The 18,357-nt window shown below is 51.8% G+C and overlaps 1 protein-coding gene across 2 annotated transcripts in view; it reads left to right on the top strand.

Annotated features, from left to right (window-relative positions):
• The window catches only part of Abtb3 (ankyrin repeat and BTB domain containing 3), a 259,685-nt gene extending 244,264 nt beyond the window's left edge, over window positions 1-15,421 (top strand). For both annotated transcript variants that reach the window (XM_027941569.2, XM_027941522.2), the window contains 5 exons: window positions 2,443-2,545; window positions 3,913-3,994; window positions 8,720-8,788; window positions 10,333-10,446; window positions 13,319-15,421. In XM_027941569.2, coding sequence (XP_027797370.1) covers window positions 2,443-2,545; window positions 3,913-3,994; window positions 8,720-8,788; window positions 10,333-10,446; window positions 13,319-13,528 — 578 coding nt within the window. In that variant the 3' untranslated portion in view covers window positions 13,529-15,421. The remainder of the gene's footprint in view (window positions 1-2,442; window positions 2,546-3,912; window positions 3,995-8,719; window positions 8,789-10,332; window positions 10,447-13,318) is intronic.
• The last annotated feature ends 2,936 nt before the right edge of the window (window positions 15,422-18,357 follow it).

Raw genomic sequence — 18,357 nt, 5'->3', positions numbered from 1 at the left:
GGTGGGAATGATCAGTGACAAGGGTCTCCCCTGGCCTGGCTGCAAGCCCAGGCAGGTGATATCAGTGAGTGAAATGGGTTCCATGGGCGAGACGTCAGGGAGTGGTGGGGCCTGAGGCGAATGTGGGAGCACATGCCTCGTTTTTTGCGGCACAGGGTCTTCCAGCCCTCCCAGTGGATTCTGGGAGAGAACGGTAAAGAGAGCTGGAGGTAGGAGATACTCACCAGTTGGGGAACAGGTCGGGGGGCTGGTTGGAGATGAGCAATAGGTATGAATAGCGGACAGACGCAGGTCACTGAGAAGCAGGAGAACAGCCTTCCACGCTCGTCTTCAGAGCAAGTGGAGGAATGAGGTTCAGTCCCCTGAGGGCTCCCTGTGGCTTCTCTTCCCTTTACTGGGGTGGTTTCAAGATTTTGAGGGACTTTTTTTTTTAATTAAAAATTATAAAAGAAAGTGGGATTATAGCTGACTTCAACTTTTTCATGCTTTTTGACATTTCTAAAGTAAAAATTTTATCCCACATGGGAAGAGGTGTAGCCAAGTTCCCACGGAGACCAACAAGCGGGCACCCTGGGAACCTCCAGCTGGGCAGCACAGGGACCCGGGGGGCTCCGTCTCCGAGTGAGAAGAGCAGCAGGAAGGCGTGTTCTGTCCGGGAGGCAGCAGAGCCTGGCACAGCGGCACCAAGGCAGGGTCCCAGCCCGTCAGCCGGGGGGACCAACTGCTGAGGGGTCAGGAATACAGGGGCCTGGTCCCTGTCCTCCACCACCTGGGACAGCCTCAGCCAGCCCAAGGAGGCCGCCAGCTTCCTTCCAGGACAGCTCTGTAAGCCCCGGGGAAGGCGCATCAGTGACAAGCAGGGTCCCGGCTAGGAAGGGGCCTGACGTCCTCGGCACTGCTTCTAGAAGAAAGGGGGTCCCCGTCATCTTTCATTCATCCAGAAGACACTGAGCGTCTATTGGAACAGTTCTGTTTGTGGAGCCGCCACCGACGGCCATTCGGCTCAGTTAATGCATTTCGTCCTCACTCCTGTCCTGGGATCTTGGCCTGTCGTGAGCATTACCGTTCCCACTTTATGGAGGGGGAAACTGAGGCACAGGTAGACATATAACCCGGCCAAGGTCACGCAGCTGAGACTCTGGCTCTTCCTCTTCCTGAAGTCAGTATGACAGGGACAGACAGGGATATGCTTTCCTGACGGGAGGCCCCAACAGCGGGGAGCAGAGGCTGTGGGAGACAGCGGGATACTGGCTCAGAGGGAGGAGCGGGGGAGTCAGGCTTGGTGGGGTGTCTGTGCTGGCCCAGCAGGGAAGAGCCAGGCTGGGCGGGGCTGGAGAGAGGACGGTGACATGGCCCAGGACGGCGGCGGGTGGAGAGGACGGAGGGAGACGGGATTTGGGAATGCTTGGGGGAGCACGGCAGCTGTTTGGGGTGGAGGTTGTGGGTGGCCCTGCGAGAGGAAGCTGTCCTGTTGCCTTGGGGTCCCTGGTGTAGGCAACTACTAGTGACATTCTTAGGGACCAGAGCCACATGTTGCAGGGAGAATCTTTTCTTAGGTGAGTGGGGGATGTGGTGGCTGTTCAGACTGGGGAATTGGGCACAGCCGATCCCAAAAAAAATCTTCAAGGAATCTTCAAGGTCGGCCTTGGGGTGCTGCGGTTCAGCCAGCTATTAGGGGGTGACCTACTGCAACCCCTCTAGAGGTTAGGGTCACCTTAGTCTCACCTGCTTGGGGACTGACTCAGAGATTGGGGGCCAAGGGAGATCCAGATCCCCAACTAGACACAGTGCTGGGCTGGGGACAGACTGGCACCTGCAGGAGACTGGGGTCTGCATGGCTCAGTGACAGGTGAACTGGGGGATCCTTGTGTTTGACGAGGCCACCGGATCAGAGTGCCAAGTTCCAGTCCTGGCTTCCCCACGTGTCACTGGCTTGGACAGGTCATCGTACGCTCTGCGTGCTCAGCAGCCCAGCTGCACGTGGGGTCGACGTGGGCTCTGCCAGTTTGCACAGGGCCCGGCACACCAAGAGCTGAGACCCAGGAGTGCCTATGAGCTCCATCATGTCTGTTATTATAAAAGATGATGCCGGGGAGCGAAGGACTGATTCTCAATCACCTGCAATCACAGGGTGGTGAGGGGCAGCTCAGTTGCGGGGGCACTGAGCCCAAGAAGAGGGAGTGGCACTCTTAGAGATGGGCAGGTGGACTCTGACCGCGGGTGGGTCTTCTAAGGGGAAGTACTAATTTTTAACGGCAAATGAGCATCTCCTGCGCCAGACGGAATCTCAGTGCCCCGCGCCTTCCTCTGATGGATGCCGCCTCCTTTGGTCACTGTGGCTACCCGTGGCCGTGGTCTCCTCGGCTGTGCTAACTTGTGCTTTCTGCAGGAAGAGTCCCAGCTTTCTTCCCACTGAAGCCTTTCCCTCCTTGCTCGTTCTAGATCCTCATTTTCTTAACAATAAAGAAATGTCTGATGTCACCTTCCTGGTAGAAGGAAGACCATTTTATGCTCACAAAGTGCTGCTGTTCACAGCCTCCCCAAGGTATGTGTCATCGGGTTTGCATGAAGCTCAATGAGGACTGTGTTGCCATTGCTATTTTTTGAAGTTCAATATCAATGGTATCTGCTGGGGGATACTCTGACAGAGTGTCTTCTCAATATCAAGGATTCCAGAGTACAGGGTACCCCTTTGTGCAAACCAGAATAAGGCACCATGGGCAGAACTTTCTATGCAGAGCACAGACTGGATTTTGGCTCCTTCAGCCAGGTGCCTTTGTGCAGTGAACAACTGAGGCCCCTTACATGGCAGCCGCGAGAGACCCATCCTTTCTTAAGTGTCAGGGCACAGACTTAAGCCACCAAAATACAAAGGTTCTACTCTTCCTTTTCATTAACTGTGGCATTAACAGAGGATAGTATGTAGTAATAAAAGAAGAAACTGCCCACCCTCTCTGCTAGCTCAACTGTACTGCCCTTTCTCCTACTGATTTGATGGAGTTGGGTTGACACTTTAGAATCATGGTACCTGAGGTGGGTGAGGACACTGCGAACCCAGAAACAGAAGCCCCTTTGAGGGACTTTGCTAAGGGCTATGTGACCAGCACTCTATGGGCTCCCCAAAGCACGCTGGCATCTCCAGTGCCCCCAAAACCAAACACAAATCCCCGATGTCCCCTTTGCCGACAACAAAAAGCACCTGTGCCTCGCGTAGCTCTTGTTTGTGACACCAGAGAAGCTGGATCGATAGTGAAGTAAGTTTCTTGGTTTTGACGAAGGTCCAACAGCCACATAAGATGTTAGCCCTGGGGGACACCAAGGGAGGTAAACAGGCCCTCGGCACCATCTCTGCAGCTCTCCTATAAATCCATCAGCATTTCAAACTTAAAATTTTAGAGAGAGAGGGACAGCCATTCCTAATGTTTTTTGATGCAGTGTGTTCTGCTGACAGGGTCTCTACCTTCAAGGAACTTATGGTTTAGGAAAAGCCAGGACAGAAAGTCCCCTGTAGGGAGACCCTGAGGGAGTCAGCAATATGTCAGGCTCCTACAGAGGGCGCAGAGGGACAGGCAGGGGGCAAGCTGATCATGGCCCGGGTGAGAGGGGAGCCATGGCCACCCTCGGGAAGGGCCTGCCGTGGGTCCTGAAGGAAGACCGGGTTTTAAAGGCACCCATTCGTTTCCAATCACCAGGTCGAGAAAGGATGGACTAGTTCAAGACACTTCTTAGCTTCCGAGTTTTAGCTTCCAATTCGGTGCTGATAGAATCCAGGGAGGGTTTAACTTTAAAGTCTCGGGCACTGTCCTTGCTGTATTTCAGAGCCAGGCGTAAAGGACTTCTGTCCTGAGCAGAGCTGAGGTCTTGCACCCCGGGGGTGTGCGTGGCTCTTGACCTCCCTTTGTGTCTTGCCAGGTTCAAAGCGCTCCTCTCCAGCAAGCCGGCCAACGACAGCCCCTGCATCGAGATCGGCTACGTCAAGTACCCCATCTTCCAGGTGAGCCCTCAGGTGGCCTGGAACTCTGTGCTGGTGGCGCAGAGCACACACGGTCGCCTTCTTCCCCCAGCCTGGGGGTCTGCCGTTGGAGAAGCCCCCACAGAGAGCTGACCACTTCCAGCGCTCTGGGCTCCTGCCCACTTAGCCCTCCAGCAGCCCACGGGCACCTGCCTCTCCCACGGAGCTGGAGGCTGGGGACACAGAACTAAGGGACACCCTCTCCCAGAGACCCACAGTCTAGGGGGGTGACTGAGCAATTAGTTGATTACGGTACGTGAGAGATGGGGGTGAGCCAGCGTGCTGTGGCCACTCAGGCAGGACAGTTGGGGAGGCCTCTCAGATGAGGTCCTAAGGGCTGAAGGATCAAAGGCCAAGGGACAGCTGGGGAGCTCAGGAAGGTTTAGTGCTCAAGAAAGAGGGTTAGAGCGAGGAGAACTGCAGGCACCATGTCCCCGCGTGGTGGCTGAGCAAAGCATGATGGGGAACCCGCGGGCTTTTAGAACCCAGGGTCGTTTGAACCTGAGTCTGAACCCAGCATAAGCAGGAAAGAAGCTCGGTGCCATGGGCAGTGGCTGGGTATGTGGCTTTGAGGCGCACGGCAGCCGCTTCCCTTCTCCTCCCTCCTGGTGCCTGGTTCCCAAGCCTCCCGCGCAGACGTCCTGCAGCCAGGAGGGATCCACGCCCCCAGCTCCTTCAGAGCCGGATTTCCAGAGCTCCGAGTCCCACTGGGGCACCTGAAGGCTGGCCGGCTCCTTGCTGCCACACAGGCCAGGCCTGCAGGGAGACCGGGGTCCCCACACTGTCTTCCCCTAGGGTGGCTGAGGATGGGGTTCACAGAACTCCTCAGCGGCACCTGGTTCCTCCAGCTCAATTCAGGAAGATGACCCTGGAGACAGTCCGCCATGGGGAAGACTCAGGCCTCCCCGGAAGCCTGCTCTTCTAGAAGGGCTGGTGGGCATTCAGAAAGCAGGAGGCAGGACTGACCATGAGCAAGGTCATGCGGAGGAGGTCCTGACCTGGGTCTTGAATGACAGGGCCACACTCCAGGAGGCCCCTGTTTAACACCTGTGTCCCCGTCACAGTAGCATGCACCTATAATCCCAGCTATCTAGGATGTTGAGGCAGGAGGATTGTGAGTTCAAGGCCAGCCTCAGCAACTTAGCAAGACCCTGTCTTAAAATTAAAAAAAATAATAAAATAAAACAGGCTGGGGATGTAGATCAGAAGTGAAGCATTCCTAGGTTCAATCCCAGTACCAAAAAAAAAAAGTTAAAATCAGTGCCCCTTGTGTGAGCTTGAGCAAATCATCCAATCTTTCTGAGCCTCAGTTTCCTCATCTGGCTAAGGGGAGAGAGGGAGAGTGTTCTAGAGAGGGAACAGCTAAACCAAGGCTCAAAGTGGAAAGCTGTGGGGTGTGTTTGAGGAAAAGTGACCATCGGTCTGTTCAGCTGGGTATCACGGTGTTTGGGAGGCTAAAGATGCATCGAGACCACACAGTGTGGGAAGAAGGAGAGCCAAATGGCGGCTCCTCCCTCCACCATTGAGGCCCAGATCCTGCTGTGGGGAAGGCCACTAAGAAGGCACCATGCCTCCCACTAGCCCCAAAGCTTGCTGCTGAGGTGCCTGAATTTCCACCATTAGAGATGCACTCCTTGGTGATGACTGAAACTTCAAAATAAAGAACTCTCCCTAAGTAACCAAGAACAAAACACTCTAAACCTCTTTTTTAAAAAAACACCAGGGGATTTAACCCAGGGGTGCTTTACCACTGAACTATATCCCCAGCTTTTTTTTTTTTTTTTTTGAGACAGGGTCTCACTAAGTTATTGAGGACTTCACCAAATTGCTGAGACTGGCCTTGAATTTGCAGTCCTCCTGTCTCAGCCTCCCTAGTCGCTTGACATATTAGTCATTGTCACCTCTGTGTCTTGGGTTCTGGAAGAGATTCGAATCCCTTGCAGAGATCAAATAAGACAATGTGAGAAAGCATCCACCTTGCACAATGGGCACACTGTGGCAGTCTTCAAGTGGGTGGTTTTCTAAGCTGCAACTAATATTATCACCTCCCTGCTATGCCCAAGACATAGGGGGTGTCTCCCACTAACATGGAGGAGGTCCGGGATCAGAGAAGACACCGCAGCCTTCAGGTGGGCTGGGAATGGGCTCACTCCAGGCATCCGCAGGCCCGTTTCCCCTCTCCCAGGCTGAGGACCTCTGAGAGCAAAGCAGCCGCAGCCCCGTCCTGAATGACAGCTGGTAGATTCGGAAGCTGCCGGGAGATCATTGCTTTGCCTTAGGGTCCGGGGTGAGAGGCATGGAGACACACTTCAGGAGCTCTGTGAGGGCCTGGCCTCTGCCCACATGGGTTCTCGGGCATATTATTCCTGGCATTTCTATAGATGAAGAAACTGAGACCCAGAGAACTTCACAAATGTGCCCAAAGTCTCAGTCCTAATAACAACAGACAGAGCCAGGATCTGAACCCAGTCTGTCCGGTAGCAAAGCTTAGGAACCTTGTTCGGGAGCATCTTCTCTAAATAGGCATCGTGATTAGAAGGACAGTTTCCTTTCCTGAGCTTTAAGCAGGTGTGAGGCTTGAAGCCTGCTTCTCAGCCTCAGCTGGCCCAGCAGATCTCCCAGGGGGCTCTGAAGATCCCCAGGGAAGGCCCGGCTATTCTTGAGACCTGTTAAGTCAGAACCACAGGGTGGGGCCCAGCATCGGTATGAATCATCTCCCCCTCCCATCTCCCCGTGGCAGCCCAGGTAGAGAACCAGTGCTCTGAGGTACACCATGCTCTTGTACATCAGCAGGTGTCTGAATCACCTGGGGACAGGTAGGAGACTTGTGAAAACACAGAAGTCGTGTTGAATGCAGGCACCTGGGCCGCCCCCCACCCCAGCTGATTCTGCAGACATAAGAATTCACATTTCTAACAAGAACCCTGGGGGATGCTGCTGGGCTGACCCTGGAACCACTCTGAGAACCGCTGCTCTGTGAGGGAGCTCTTTCATGAGGCCCCTGACTCCTGGCACTCTGGGGGGTTTTCTTCCTCCCCTCTGGGAGGGCCCAGGCCCTCCTTAGAGCCGCCCAGCCCTGCAGGAGAATCTGACAGCCATCAGAGTTTGGAGCTTAAGCTAGAGGCAGAGGAACGTGTGCTTCCCCAGCTCTCCAGGTGCTCGTGAAAGGGCCACTGCTACCATTAAGCCTGGGACTAATTAGGGAGGTTCCTGGAATAAGAAATTGGCTCGTAGTAGACACTCAATAAATATTCGTCGAGCGGATCCACTGAATAAGAGCCTGCGTGGGAACAGACTGCCTGAGCAGAGTCCACAGGCCTGTAATTGCTTTCACTGGGGATGGTTTCCTGGCCACATTAGCCTCAAGTTACTGTAATGGGAAAGGACAACTTAACAGGCTCTGGGGACTCGTCCCTGTGCAGGCCCCTTCCCCATAAATGAAGAAAAGCCCCATTTGTGGCTTGAAATAGGCAGAGGAAGGCCTCCTGGGGCCTGTGCGCTTCACTCCGTGCTGGTAGAACTTTAGCAAATGAGCCAGCTTTGGGTTCCCCCACACAACCCCGCCCCCCAAGACTGTTTAACATCACAGGCAAGATCCCAGCAGCTGAGGCTGCACCTGGAAGCCTGGGCCTCTGCGAGGCTGTGAATACCATTCTGCTCCTTGCTTCCTGCAGGTTGGCTGCTGCCAAGAAAAACAAGTCCATAAATAAGCCCCACGGCCTAATAAGGGTGCGTTTCACCCCTGCAGAAGGGTGTGCTGCCAGCGGCTGGCGGTGGTCTGGGACAGCCCAATTTAAATTCCATTAGCCCCAGGCCCTCCAACCGCTAAGGAGAGCATTTCAAGTCCGTGGCTCAACCTTGACTAAATGAGATAACAGGATACAGAAGTGCTTTGTAAATGAAGAGGCCCTCCATTTTCCATGAGGGTGGGGTCAGATATTACTGTTATGCTGCTTATGATTGTTGTTTGGGCCTGTATGAAAGAGAGGTGCTCAGGGAATGAAAAATTGATCTCAGTAAGGCCAAGATCCCTGCGTTCGCTGACACGGTCTTGTGGATGCTCATGAGCCATCGGGTGGGAGAAGGAAAGGTAAACCATGCCGTGTTATTTCACAAGGTCCTGCTGCCACCAACTCTGCCACTGGCAGGTGGTGTCAAAAGCCTGGCGTCAGAACCTCCCAAACACAAAAGAGACAGGGGAAGTTGTATGTTTATGGCACGTGCGGTAGGGAGGGAGAGCGTGGGTGAAAATTACCTCTAGATAGGGAACAGGGGTGGGAGGGAAAGGGAGGGAGGATGGGAATAGTAAGGATAGTGGAAGGAGATGGTCATCATTATACAAAATTCATGAATGAAGATGTGAATTTGGTGTCAACATACCATGAATGCACTGTCCTCTTTAAATGGTGGCCCCGAGGGTCCTGACCCAGGGGAACTCGTTCGGTCCTCATCATGACCCCGTGAGGGGTGCAGTCCCATCCCCACTTTACAGAGATGAGCCAAGTTTAGGCATAGCTTGGCCCTGCTTGTGGACGTGCCCCAGGGGCGGGGAGCCACAGATTTCAGTGTACCACTCAGGAAGACTCTTTCCAAGTGGGCCTTCCCGCGCGAGGCAGTGGGTGGACGTCCCAGAGTGGACGTGCCTGGACAGCTTACTGATGTGCCGTGTGACAGAGGCTGGCTCACTGTGTCCTCTCTCCCTTCCAGTTGGTCATGCAGTATCTCTACTACGGAGGCCCAGAGTCACTTCTCATTAAAAACAACGAGATCATGGAGGTAAGGAGCCCACGGTGCCCTTGACCCCCTAGGCTCCCCTGGGGTGAGGGGCAGCTCAGCAGCCTCTCAGGACTACACTGGGTGAAGGCTTTGAACTGCTAGTCCCCCAGGGGGCCCTTCCGGTTGTCCTCAGTGAACCCAGGTTGTAACTGTCACCAAGAAGTCGGGGGTAGCACCGGCCCGGCCCAGCTGGGGCTCCAACAGCATGTCCTGGACATGTCTTCTCCCTTGTCATTTGTAAAAGAATCGCATCCACTGTAAACATTCCTTAATCCCAGGCCTCCCTCTCCCAGGAGGCAGAAGCCAAGGCAGAGCACTGATCCCTGCCGGCTGTCCTCCTCCAGGGTCCCTGTTCCTGCCCCCTCTGTCCAAGGCCGAGAGCGCCCCCTGCTCCTTTCCAGAAGTGGAGCCCAAATCAATCTTCCCAGTCAAAGCTGGGAGTTTCCAGAAGCCAAAACTCACTGCCATGATCCTTAGCAAAGGAGCCAGACCTCCCCCTCGGGGGCTGAACCCCTGCACCTGGCGGTTAAAGGTGTCAGCAGGATCCCTGTTCAGGAGGAGACCCCACGGTGGGTCAGCTATGGACACGGGGCCAGACTGGGACTGCATTCAGGCGCTGCCACTCCTGAGCCATGTGACCTTGGATGGGTTATTTGACCTCTCTGAGCCTCGGTTTCCTTGCCTGTAAAATGGCAGTGTGGTATCTATCCCACTGGATTTTCTAGAGGAGTCTAAAAGCATCTGTTTTTCAGTTGCTGGGCACAGTTGCCACGTCCTTTTCTTCTTGCTCTTTCCTCCCTGCCTCCCTGCCTCCCTGCCCTCCTCCCAGACACACAGCGACTCCCTCGTTTCTCTGGACCCCTCCTCTGATACTTCTCACCCATCTCAGGACCAGGTGACAGGCTGAGGACACAGGCTCTTTTTTAAGCCTTTTTTTTTAATCACTTCAAGATCAAAATAATAAATGCTTTTTTTATTTTTTACATTTACTATAAAGGACATAGATCCACATCCAGCTGAAGAGGTCCACAGAGCAGGATGTGGAAGGGTCCCAAGCCCAGGAGCATCTGTCCCCACAGAGCTGGGGGTACCCCTTTCCAGTGCAGGGCTGTGTTTGCCAACCAGGATGGTCTCTGAGCCTGGTCCGTTAGGGATTTTTTGGAGGCAAATGCGTGTGCATTTAAACTGTTCAGACCACGCAAGAGGATTGTAATGAAAACGCAGCCCCCGCCCCACCCTGCCATGTTCACGTCCATTGCTTAAGTAACACCACTCACCCTTATTTCTGGACATCTCTTAGGCATTCCGGGCTGACCTCCGGCTACACCAGATATGCATGGGGCTCCCTGTCCCCCGCTCCTCCATCCTCCCTGTGGAGAGCTCTGTCACTCTGTCTGGTTCCTCTGGTGTCACCTTTCTATAGGGACAGCTTTATTTCCGGTCCCTCCCGACACTTCTGTGGCAGGTGCTTGTCCTCGTGGCTCCGTATCTTCTCGCGGTTTCTCTCCCCCCACCCCCCAACCTCTGACCTTCTGTGGTTTTAGCTTCTGTCTGCTGCGAAGTTTTTCCAGCTGGAGGCTCTGCAGCGGCACTGCGAGATCATCTGTGCGAAAAGCATCAACACCGACAACTGCGTGGACATCTACAACCACGCCAAGGTGAGCCACCCTGCCCTGCCCGTCCCTAGTAAGCACCTGCTGCTTCTGGTCTCTGTGAATTTGACTTCTCCAAGGACCTCACATCAGTGGAAATACATAAAATGCGTCCTTTTGTGACTAGTTTATTCTACTCAGCACAACATCATCGATGTGTTACCACGTGTCAGAGTACCCTTCCTTTTTAAGGCTGAGTAATATTCCATTCCATATGTGTGTGTGTGTGTGTGTGTGTGTGTGTGTGTGTGTGTCTGTGTGTCTTGTATTTCATCTGCTCATCTGTCAGTAAGCACGTGGGTTGCTTCCACCTTTTGGCTGCCATGAATAATACTACTGTGAAGATGGGGGTACAAATATCTGTTCGAGTCCCTGCTTTCAATCTTTTGGGGGTACCTATGCACAAGTGGAGTGCTGAGATTTGAACCTGGGTTAGTTTCATTCTAAAACTCACATTCTTAACCTTTTGTTTACTGTCTGGCCTGATAAATGTTTGAAATGGTTCCAACGATCATCAATCCTCAAAATAAGATTTTCTGATGGGCTTACTGGTAATGAGAAAGTACAGGCTTCTTCATACACATGGACACACAAACCTACTCTGAGTGTTAATGATTATACCAAATTCTGGTTTCTCAGGACACATGCAAATTTTTTTCTATCTTAAACTAACTACTTTGTAAATGAGCATCCAAAGGCAGCATCCTCTGTCTGCCCAGGAAGAGAGTCGGATTGACCTAATGGTTCTATGCCCTCCTCCTTGGGTCATGATCATTCAAATTGCCCCAAATCTGATGTCCACAAGTGGCTTTCCCACAGCCACCCCCTTGGCAGCAATTTAACCCTGGCAGGCTCCTTAGCCCTGCCCCATGACTCACTATTTAACATGAGTCCTGATGCGATGGGAGCCCAGCTGGGATATGGGCTTAGAATTCCTATGGTGGAAGAAAGGTCTCTGAGAGAAGGCATCTCTGCAGCCGAGGCTTTGACTTTTACAGTCACCAGCCTCCATCGCCACCTTCCAGGCCACATCCTAGAGGGAATAAACACCTGCTCTCTGTGAGGAATGCGTGAAGGACAGGACAGAACCAGCAACCTCCTGCCCTTTCTGTCCCCTGCTTCCCTGTGAGGTGGAGGCCACAGCCCCCATGATGATCCCGTGCGCTTCGGTGCTACAATCTGAGGCTAGTTTAATAAAAAGAGGTAGAAAAACAGTCGAGGGTGGTGGCACACGCCTGTAATCCCAGCAACTCGGGAGGCTGAGGCAGAAGGATTGCAAGTTCGTGGCCAGCCTCAGCAACTTAGCAAGGCCTGTCTCAAAAGAAAAAATTAAAAGGGATGGAGATTTGGCTGAGTGTTAGAGTGCTTGCCTAGCGTGCGCAAGGCCCTGGGTTCAATCTCCAGGAACACACACATATAGCAAGCGCGCACGCACGCGAACACACACTCACACACACACAGAGAAGCAAGAAACCAGCATTTGGTTGGAAACCCAGGAAATGCAGGCATTTAGGTGCTAAGAGCCATGTTCCGAATGTCCACAAGATTTTCTGATTGACTTATTGGTCATGAGTTGGTAATTGACTTATAGCAGCTCCTATACTTCATCTAACCCGCTGATACAGCTGCAGAACTTTAGTCAGACGAGAAACCCGTCCCATCTTTATTGCCCCATCAAGGCATCCTGAACTGTTCAGTCTTGAAAAAGAAGCTCAGGAGCTTCTGATGGCCCTTTCAGGGTATCTCTCCACTTGGGACAAAAGAATAAGCTGGCTCATCTCCCTGAGTCTCAGCTAAGAGCAGGCTCAAGTGCACCATGGTGGGAAGAACACAGGTTTGGAAACCAGAGGACTCATTCATTCCTATTTATTGACCACCCATTACTTACTAGGAACTGTAGTCGTCATAATATAGTAAGAAATTAGTAAGACCTTGAAAAATTCATAATCTAGGACAAGGACCCGCAAACATGTTCTATAACGAGCCAGATAATATGTTTCAACTTTCCAGGCCACGTACTTGCTTTTCACTTAATTCCACCTTTGCTGCGCAAAAGCAGCCATATGTAATATGTAAACAAATGGTACAGCTGTGTTCTAATAAAACTTTATTGACAAAAACAAGTAGTGGGCCACATTTGGCCCAAAGGCCTGTAGTTTGCCAACCTCTGGTCTAGGAGATGAGAGTTCCAGTCCTAGTTCTGTCAGTAATCCATTGTGTGGAGATAGGCAAGGGGCTAGCATAGTCACCATTCAATAAATTATATCACCAAGTGTTAGAAATGTGTCTATTATGCTTATGACTCTCCATTTACACTGACTTGTGCTGAGTGACCCTAACCTAAAAGCAAGTACCAGGTGTGGCAAGGGGTGGGGGGCTCTCTGTGACTAGTGAATCAGATAGGCAGCTCTGAGCCTCAGTTTTTCCCCTCCTAGAGAATGAGGCTTGTCCTCTGTGACTCCAAGAACAGGGTTCATGTTGAAATGATGAAACCCTTCCTGAGCTCTCCCCCCGCTCCAAAACTCTGCACATCCGTGAGAACATGTGTGTGATCAGAAGCCCACTTGTGATAACTTCATCCAGCCTCGGTGGTGGCCTCTCAGAAACCACAGAATTACCGTGTGTGTCCATGTCCGATGGCAAGGGAGAGCGTGGTGCCTCTGTGACCCACCCCTTCATTCTGCAGCTCAGAAAACCGAGGCCAGAAAGGTGATTAATTTGTACAAGGCCCTGAAGTGGAGGAAGGAACTCACCCCAGTCCTCCCTTCAGGGAGGAGCTCCAAGGGTCCTGCAAAGGGTGGAGAGTCAGGGCTGCTTCTGCAGACAGCCCAGTGCATCTCCGAGGCGTAACCACCCCACTTCTCTCTGCCCCCCACAGTTCCTTGGAGTCACAGAGCTCTCTGCATACTGTGAAGGCTACTTCCTCAAAAACATGATGGTCCTCATCGAAAATGAAGCATTCAAGCAGCTCCTATATGACAAAAATGGCGAAGGAACGGGCCAGGATGTGCTCCAGGACTTACAGAGGACGTTGGCCATCAGGATTCAGTCCATCCACTTGTCGTCTTCCAAAGGTTCCATCGTATGAACCCCAGCAGAGCAAGTGCTTCCCGGGTCCTCTCCGATTCTCCTGCTGCAAAGGCTTCCCACAGACACGTACCAATTCCACCTGGCGTCTGTTTTTGGCTGAGCCAAGGAGCTGCCCCAACTGCCAGCTTCTCTTGAATAAGCAAACTCGGCTCCCACGTGCTCCAGTTGAAACCCAGAGACGTTCCCTGGCGGGCAGATTCAACCGCGGCAGGGTCCAGAGCTTGAAGGTCACCATGGGGCCGCCAAGCCAACTCCAACCTGGGACCGTGGAACCCACTGTCAAATGAACGGATTGAGGCCTAAAAGCCTTTGGGGTTCTGACTGACACCTGGAGGACCTAATAATGGTACCAATTCCGACGAGCCTGGTATTAGATGTTCAAGACCTTGATAGCCGCATCTGGGCGGCTGTCAATCATGGTAGCTAATCGATGAGGCTGTTACCCATAATGAGGAAATCATCTGGCCAATTTTTAGGGGCGGGAACTTTTTAAAATGTTCATAATATAACAAAACAGGGCAGTCTTGTCGTTTCAAATATATTTCTAAAAGCTTAACAGTTCATTTTTAACTGAATTGTGTTTAGGGATCTATGTTTCGAGATTACTGTCTTCCTTTTTTCTTAAAGCAGTTAAGTCGCAGGTCCACACTGCATCTGACAGATTATTGCTGATATTCTACACAAGGTGAGATCATCTTGCCTTAGTGCTCATGGTTACACAAAAGAGGTGCACTGCCAATAATTATCTCTAATCCAATAGTTGAAAACAACCTGCATGCTAATCGTGGTTTCGGGGTGAGAATAGAATACCCCCACATAACAAGACATGCATTTGCATGGACCCAAACCTGTACCATGTTATGTTTTGTGCTTCCCTTTTTCGGCAAGGTCAAAGTGTTCCACCACTTCTTGCTAAAAGTCCACTTGGTGAGACTAACATATCCATTTCTTCTCCTGATTATGAATGATTCTGGGGTGCTTTTGCAGAAATGTGTTCTTAGATGATGCTGGATGGGGGGGTGGGGGGAGCACGTCAGAGAATTTATTAATCCCAGAGCTTTCTCTGTATTCTCAGAAGATGTTAATAGTTTGTTATAGCCAGAGAGTATGACTATGTTAGATTATTTTTAAAGACCAAACATGTATGATAGAGTGGATACTTTCTGTATTCTGAGAGTGTACAGTATAGGGTTATCTATAATGAAAGTTTATATAGAAGGGTTCTGTTTGCTCTGCCATATATTATATATATACGAATATATATATATATAAGCAAAAGAGATTGGTGAAGTGCCACAATATTCCAAATAATTTTTGAGTTGCGGCCTTTTTTCTCATTCTTTGGTTGAAAAACCTAGGTACAAGCACTTAAAACTAAGAGAAGACTTTTACCCTTTGGGATGGCAAAGTTTTATCAATAAAACTATTTCCTAGCATGCCCTTGGGAAGTTGCGCCAGAACCTAGATTCTAATGGAGCTGCTGTCTATCTGTCCTGTTTGCTCCCTGAGCCTTTGATCGGAGCACCAGTGTCAAGTCTGCTTTAGGCCACCTGTGTCTACAGCATTGGCTCCTCTGGGACACACACACACACACCTAAGGCCTGTCTCCCACATGGTCATCTGCAGACTTGCCCCAGCCCTTCCATCCTCGGAGGAAGGAAACAGCTACCCGAGGAGAAGGCCATGTCACAGATACACAGTGTGTGCATACCTGCTGCCTCTGTCTTCAGAGAGGCGGTGGGGACATCCCTCCGCCTCAGCTGACCCCTCTGTGAATGTCTGCTTCTAGTTCAGGGTCCCCAGGCATTGATTTGTACCTTGGCAACTCCCACTAGGGCTTCTGTTAGTTTGGTGTGCTTTCTCTGTCATTAAAAGAAATGATTTTTCCCAAGCCTTGCGTCATTTATATGGTACACGTGAGCTTTTTACCCAACAGTTGAAGCCTGAGAACTTCCTCCCAAGATTGGAAAATGTGACTCGGCAGAAAATTGAGGGGCCTGGAGAGACTAGATAGAAGGTGGCTGCCCATGTTGCTGGTGGGGGCAGGGGGCTGATTGGCTCCAGGGCCCAAGGTCTGCTTCTGGGTAATGGCCTGGGGTTTCCTTCCATCAGGCAGAGGGGCTACGGGTACGGCCACCTGGGCCACTGCAGTGGTACTATTGCCCACTGTGGGGCGCTTGTTCTGCCTGTCCCTCCCATACCTTGATGACATTTTGTGGGGATGGAGGGACAAAGAAAGACAAGCCACCTCAACATCATGTACACTCCCACTGAGGACAGCATAAGCTGATGCCACTGGACGGGGTGGGGGCCTGGGGTACAGGAGGGACAAATAGCTTTATTCTTAAGTGTCTTCCTCCTGAGGTCAATCCTGGTCCCCAGCTGTTCTGTCTGGTTCCTGGCCCCACCTGAGTCTTACCTAGTCCCCTGGCTAGGCCACAAAGGCCCACCAGAAGCTAGGGAGAAGCCAGGCTATACAAGGACACTGAGCCATGCAGAGCTGGCTGGTGCAGAGCTGACCCCACCCCCTACCCCCAGAACGACTGCTCACCCCTGCAAAGCAGCCCAGATCTGTTTCTTCTTTAAGAAGCAACCAAGTGCCACAGGCCAGAACTCTGAGTCAGGCCAGGAGAACAGAGGTCGATTTATTTTTGACAGTGCACCACCCTCTGCCCAGCCTCGGGTGAGCAAGCATTTGAACCATTCCTTTCAGGAAGATCAAGTGCGTGCGGTGGCATTTGACTTTTACTGTCTGATAGGCAGCTTTGTCTTTGGGGCCTCAACAGAGCCTGTCCAAGGGCTCCTTAGCATCTGGGAGGTAGGGAGGCAGGGAGCCCTGCCTGCCATGAGCCCCCTCCACCCCGCTATTTGCAGCGGGACCCTAGAAACAGTGGGTGTGTGTAGCTGGCCAAATAAACCTTGAGGCCCAACTCCGACTCGGCTTCTGTGCCCACACCAGAAGCAATGCTCTTGTGTATGCTGCCTGAACATCCATCATCCATTCTACTCAAAAGGGGACACCTCACCACCAACAGAACAGGGAACGAGTGCCCCTTACAGAGACTGCCTGCAGATATGGGAAGGAGGGTCAGCCCCACAGGAAGGCAGTGGGACAAAGTACCCCAGAGATCCCCACCCCTGAGACTCCATTGGAGTGTTCTTAGTTTGAATGTCACATTGCTATTTCCTATAAAGCTCCAGGCAAAAAAAAAAAAAAAATGTTCCTCCTGGGGCGGGGTTGGGGGGGGGGGGGGAGTCCAGACCTTTTATCACAGGGTTAGGATTAGGGTTAGGGTTAGGGTTAGGGTTAGGGTTAGGTATCTTACTAACCCCAGGATGTTCGAGGATTTCACTAGTCATAAGGTCTCTGTCTTCAGAATTCAGTGCTCACCTCTCTCTACCCCACCTTGCATGGGCCACCTTGAGTCACAGATAAAGGTGGCAGAAGTACCCACCTCCCACCATCTCTATCTTATCTCCCTTTCCAGCTGACCCCTAGCCATCCTTTTCCTGGGTGCCTCCACTTGAGAGCCCATTCAGGAAGATAAGCCCAGGGGAGACCAAGTCCAAGTGCCTAGTTATAGACTCGAACACAAGCCTGTTCCCAGCTGTTCAGCCCCAGACTAGCTTTGAGACAGACACGGGACAAGTTACTCATCTAATTTGCATTTTCTTCTTGAAAACTTGGGTTTCACTCTCATAACTCCTTAACAGGGCATTGAGAGGGTTAAAGGAGGCATTTTGCATGAGTCCCGCACTGTTAGTAACAGAGAAAAGTTATTTCCAAGCTTCTAAGACTGAGAAGAGAGAAGGAGAAAAATGCCAATTCATAGCAGGAAAGGAAGCTTAATGATTTTTGCCTTTAGATTCTAGAACTTTCTGTAAGAGCACTTCCCGCAACAGTTTGGGATCCCTAGGATTTTGCTACTTATTCCAGAAGAATGGGAAAATTCCCCCCAAACTGGGCTCTTTGGTAATTGCCGCAGTCTGGCTGGGCACAATCAGGAGCCACTTGTCAAAAGAAACTAACTTTATTTTTAGAACCAAACACGCCAAACAAACAGCCTCTCAGGAAAAAAACCCTCAGAGCCTCAACTGCCACCACCGGCTTTCCACAAGCCTCTCTCTCCCCCCACAAGCTTCTCCCCACCTCCCACAATCCTCCTGCTCTTGAGGCCGATTGGCTGGGTCACGTGGGCAGAGCCAAAAAGTCCCCCAATGAGCAGCTCCGTGGTCTGAAAGGGCAGGGAAACAGTCCAATGAGCATCACCGCAGAGGAGCCAATCAGCTAGATGTTGCTGGGGCCGCTGTGAGCCAATCATCAGCCGGCAGCTGGATTGCTGGCAGCTGGAAGTTTGCTGGGGCCCCTTCGGCTGTGGCTCTCAACATCTCCCCCTCTCTGTTTAAACAACAAGCATGTGGCTTAGGGACCGTGCCTGTTAGGCAGTCCAATTCAACATATGGTCCTTACCCGTCATCGGATGAACTGACCTCTAGGCGTCAGCCTCCTGTCTTAGGTTGGTACCACTGCAATTGGATCATACTCGTCACTGACTACCGGTCCAGCATACAGCTATACTTGTGGATAGGCCTTTGCACCAGTGGGGGGGTGAGGTTCTTTGCCTCACCTCTGTTGGCCCCCAAATTTTAGACCATCACTAGTAGAGGAGGATGCAAAATGCCATGACATTAAGCCAATTGAGGGCTCCTTTGAAAAATTGTACCACCGGTGACATCATCAGCAAAAATACCCCAACACTACCACAAGTCGCTGCACCAACAGATAGTTCAAAATGCATACAGGTGAGCTCACAATGTGTCCAGGCA

The sequence above is a fragment of the Marmota flaviventris genome, chromosome 3, assembly GCF_047511675.1.
Source record: "Marmota flaviventris isolate mMarFla1 chromosome 3, mMarFla1.hap1, whole genome shotgun sequence".
Classification (NCBI taxonomy): Eukaryota; Metazoa; Chordata; class Mammalia; order Rodentia; family Sciuridae; genus Marmota; species Marmota flaviventris.
The sequence above is the reverse complement of the archived record's forward strand: the minus strand, read 5'-3'. Positions and strand labels throughout refer to the sequence as shown.